We start from the raw sequence: 5,000 nt of genomic DNA on the forward strand, positions 1-5,000 counted from the left end.
ACTGACCTGTCTGCTGAGACAATGTGTATCATTTTGAGCCCAGAGAAATAAATAAAAAGCATTTAGAGAAGACATAACGTGTCTTTGTTTCAGTCCAGTCAGGTTTTAATTCACTCTGTCATCACAAACATACAAACGCTCAGTCTATAACACAACACTCTGCCATCAGTCCCATTTAGAAGTCTTCCTCCTCGTGTATCTCTCTCCTTCACTGTTGATGGCCTCATAAATCTGCTGGTCGTTCTCTTTCATTGCGTGCATGTAGCCCAGGTAACCCACACACAAGGTGATGGTGATCAGTCCAAACGCCATCATTGGTTTATTCTGTAAAAAAGAAAGGGATCTTCTAATGGTCGGTATGAACAGGAGGAATGATTTCAACAAGAAAAAACAGGCCTTAATGTTCATATAGACACAGGACTCTAAGATTATTTTGTAACTGGGTCAAAAAATGAAATTTCACCCTCAAACAAGAGGGCATCACTTTTTTCTAGATGATACAGGTAGCTATCCAGGTATTCATTACAAACTATCTGCTGTGCATCTTTACTATTTAGTTTGGTTCACTGTCTAAATGTCTTTGATTAGGATAGGTATCTTTAACAGACAGTTATACATTACAACAGGAATAACTAAAGCTTAAATTCATTTAAATATAGTCATCATTTAAAGACAAGAGTTATAAAAAATATGTGGATACATCTATGGTACAGACAAGACTCCACAGTGGATTTATTTATGTGCTTGGTTTATTTTCAATTAGAAACAAATGTTTAAATGTGTTTTCCTCTTGAAAGAATAAATATAGTGGGTGTACTGTTCTGTAATGTAATGTACTGTGATGTACTGTAATATAGTGTAGTATACTGTACTGTACTGTAATATAGTGTAATGTATTGTACTGTACAGTACTATCTTACAGGCTTGATGAAGAGTTCAGGGTTGACAGCTCTGAACAGAGTGGTAGTCTGTGCGCCTCTCAGCCCGGGAGTCTTGTAGCCTTTCTCAGCGGGAGCCTCGCTCGCTTTACCGGCCTCCTTATCAGACATGTCCGCTCAACTCTATAAACCACAGTCTTCTGAGAAAATATAGAATAATGAGACAGAAAATGTCCGCAGAGCACACATTCAGAGTACACCGGCTGTGTTTACAACAGCAGCTGCAGCCATGTTTCAAAGTCAAAGGTAACTGACAGACTGAAGAAGAAGAAAGTGAAGCCTGTGCTGTCACAGCGCCCCCAGCGGCTCAGCTGCCCTGTTGCTATCAAATCTGCTGAGGAGAAGAATTGCATTTGGGCAGCACCTCCATTAGGAGGGCATTCCTAGCAGGAAAAAGAAGTAAAAAGGAGTAGTAAAAATATAATTCTTCCTTCAACACCTTATCATGTTTTTTTTACTTTTTTTCCCTCAATTATTAAAACATTAAAAATAAATGAGACAATTACACAGGTTTCATTTAGCTTCAGTTCACAGAATAGTATTTTAATCACAGCATAACCGTCTATCACATATGATTCATTAGATCAAAAACGGATTAACCCTCACAGGCATACTGGTGGTTCAAAGTCAGTCAATTCAAGTCTTTCTCCTGGAATCACAGCCATACACACACCATACACACACCATACACACACACACACACACACACACACACACACACACACACACACACACACACACACACACACACACACATAGAAACACACACCTTCTCTATTTAAAACCGTAATCTGTTAAGTAACCAGTAATTCAAAACTAGAATAACAAGTTAAATTCAAGAACAAACACATTATACTCATGTGTACTTTCCTTTTGTTAAATACATACCCAGGATAATCATTAAAAGGGAAAATAGTTGGAACATTTCAGAGATGCTACTGATTCTGTCCTCACCGATTGATATCTTCACAGTACAGGAAATATTCTAAAGTAAAAGTGTGAATACACAGTCTAAAATAAAACAAAACAGACAAAAAAATAAAAAAATAATTTCATGCATAAAGTCCCTAATAATGAAAATGGAAGCTTTACTCATAACAGTATAGTAGGGAGTGTCACAGTTTACCTGACCTCACCCAGGTGAACTATTTCAATCATTGCTCTTTCACACGCTGGCAGAATTACTTTCACTTTCCATTAATGATGTATTAAAATGTATTTGATCAATGCAGAACAAATAAGTCAGGTGGATTGATTCTGTTATATTAAAAGAACATCTGTTTTGTTTAATCTGCAGTGGTTGCTATTTGTTTTACAGTGATGCCCGGTGATGAATTCATTAAATAGAATGTAAACTGATCTTTCTTTCACTCAGCAGGCTACCAAGCTGTTATTTATTCAGGAGACTATCCGTTCTGAGAAGCGCAGGGAGAGAGTGAATGTGGTTCTGGTATTACTGCCACAATAATTCTTTATGCTGTTATGGTTACATTCACAGATGCTTTAGGAATAATCATATTGCATTGGGTGCTTGTGCTAATGTTATGATAACTACTGACAATCAATTCTGTTTAAAATTTTGTGAAAAACAAAACACGGCACAGATGTGTGTATGTGTCAGTGACAAATAAGGGTTGGCAAGATAAGCAATTCAAAAATATAAAATAAAATGTACATTTAGTATTTTTGTTGGTTTTATATCATTTGAAATGACATTTGCACCATTTTTTAAGACTGAATACTCCTGAAAATGTCAAATGGTGTAACCACAAAAGAATGATAAATATTACACATTTTATCACCTACAGTGTATTTAAGTGGACTTATAAACATAACTACTTCATAAAAAAATGTTAATGGTTCTTGATTGATGTTTTTAAGCAAGTTGAATTATTTGTTTTTATGGTTACACCACTTACACATTTTTGCCATAATCCTCTAATATATTCTCTCAAAATGAATTAAAAGCAGAATTTTATGCTGAGTCAACAAAAAAGAATGCATGTAAGTTATTCATAGGTTTATTTTCACATTGTAACTCCTTTAAATTTGACTAAACCACATGGACATGACCTATATATACACTAAAGGAAGTTTTTAATAAGTGTAGAAAACATAATACTACAATATTTATGTGTTTTCTTGATGTGTCCAAAGCATTTGACCAAATCAATCATGGTAAACTGTTTACACTAAAAGAGCGAGGCCCCCCCCCCAAATCTGATAAGGATCTTGTATTTTTGGTATTCACGTTACACCATACAGTACAAGTTAGATGGGGTAAGAGTATATCTGCACCCTTTCTAGGGACCAATGGGGTAAGGTGGATTTTTGTCACCTGTTCTATTCAATATGTATATGGATGATGATGGAAGTGTTAGACTGGGTGTATAGTGGGGAGTTTTCTTATTAATCATCTGGTATATGCTGATGAATTAGTCACTGCTTGAGTTATGGTGGGTAGTATGACATCACATTCAATCCCAAAAAGAGTGATGTCATGATTGTTAAAACCAAGGAGCATCAGAAGCAAAACTTTCCTTCTCTTCTTTTGGCAGATCAAGTGTTAAATGTGGTGTGTAGAGTCAAATATTTGGGTCATATAATCAGGGATGATCTATGATGATGATGATGATGATGATGATGTTGATAATGTGCAGTGTCAGTGTTGCAGAATGTATGCATGAGCTAATATGTTGGTACGCAAGTTTCACATGTGTACAGATGATGTAAAAACAACCGTTTTTAAAGCATACTGTACTCCACTCTACATATGCAGCCCATGGTGCAGTTATAGTGAAGTAATGAGGAAGCTTCAGGTTGCATTCAATGACGCATTCAGAATCGTGCATAAGCCTCCAAGATGGTGGAGTGCTAGTCATATGTTTGTTTCTAACAATGCCCCCATCAAAAGACACGCAGCGGCTTTCACATCAAAACAAGCATGGCTGCATGTACTTACCAAGATAACAAGGAACAATAGTTGGCCAGACAGAAAACAAATATGTAAAGTGATCTTATCAATGCCTTCATGTAGATAAAATAGTTCAAATAACTGTATTAAATAGAAATAGCTGAATGAATGTTCTTTTTAAAAAAAGTAATGCACACACAGCAGGTGTTTGTAACCTGATGCATGGCTGATTAACATGTTTTATTCTAAAAACAGACACCATACTTGATTAGACGTGCTTAAAATGACTTAAAACACAAAGCAACTTGTACTTTGAGTAGTTTATTTGGTTAGTCATTTTTACTCTTACTTGAGCAGTTTGACTTTTACTTGATTCAAAATGTTCAGTACTCTGTGAGCTGAACTGTAAAATAACAGCAATACCAGTTTACACTAGAGTACACTTCTGTCTTTTAAAACCTGTAACAGACACATGCCTGAGGCTACATATATTATTCACTCACAGTGTAATCGTATCGTATCTCATCAAAGTTACATGGATCAGTCATGGCTAAAGAACAGGGAATTAAAATGATGGTGATTTAAAGGTTATTTTAATGTTTTCCTCCCCCACACTGATGAAACATGACCTGAAGCAGATATTATTTGCATTCGTCAGCTCCATGGTGATGATGTCTATGTACACACACACACACACACACACACACACACACACACACACTTCACACGATACCTACAAAAGGTGAGCTGCGGGAAGACTTCTGGTTTACAGTAATTGACAGTAAAGTTTGCAGTCAAAACAAAACAGAAAGCGTGGGTTTGATCTTATAGCATTGTAGTCTCTGAGGTATATGAAGATGAAGGAGTCTGGGTGGTAAAGCTGCACAAATGTGAAACCTAGCAGGCAGCAGAGGACACACGACACAACGGTCCTGTCAAACAGAGGAAACCCCCCCTGGGCACAACCGGTAAGTTCTCCGCTCTCACGACTATATTTTATAAAAGTTCACACAGTTTTTTAGAATGAATTTAATCTACTAATACAACAAGATATCAGCTGCCTATGATGTGCACATCACAGCTATACTAACACAGTGAGTCATAGTTTATAATATATATTTTTAAGACTTGAATTTGGTTTCTATGTT

At 36.3% G+C, this 5,000-nt stretch overlaps 1 protein-coding gene across 1 annotated transcript; it reads right to left on the reverse strand.

Annotated features, from left to right (window-relative positions):
• Positions 1-79: 79 nt before the first annotated feature.
• On the reverse strand, positions 80-1,183 carry smim8 (small integral membrane protein 8). Its single transcript, XM_053336624.1, has 2 exons — positions 921-1,183; positions 80-324 (listed from the first exon to the last, which is right to left on the reverse strand). Exons 1-2 carry the CDS (start codon positions 1,047-1,049, stop codon positions 166-168), a joined length of 288 nt encoding a protein of 95 aa, XP_053192599.1. The 5' UTR covers positions 1,050-1,183; the 3' UTR covers positions 80-165.
• Positions 1,184-5,000: the final 3,817 nt, after the last annotated feature.

Source organism: Scomber japonicus, chromosome 17 (assembly GCF_027409825.1).
Source record: "Scomber japonicus isolate fScoJap1 chromosome 17, fScoJap1.pri, whole genome shotgun sequence".
In the NCBI taxonomy this organism is placed as follows: Eukaryota; Metazoa; Chordata; class Actinopteri; order Scombriformes; family Scombridae; genus Scomber; species Scomber japonicus.

Coding starts and splice junctions, on each gene's coding strand:
- smim8 (XM_053336624.1), bottom strand. CDS start 1,049: ATGTCTGATAAGGAGGCCGGTAAAGCGAGCGAGGCTCCCGCTGAGAAA. Junction 325..920: donor CTGAACTCTTCATCAAGCCT/GTAAGATAGTAC, acceptor TCTTTTTTACAG/AATAAACCAATGATGGCGTT.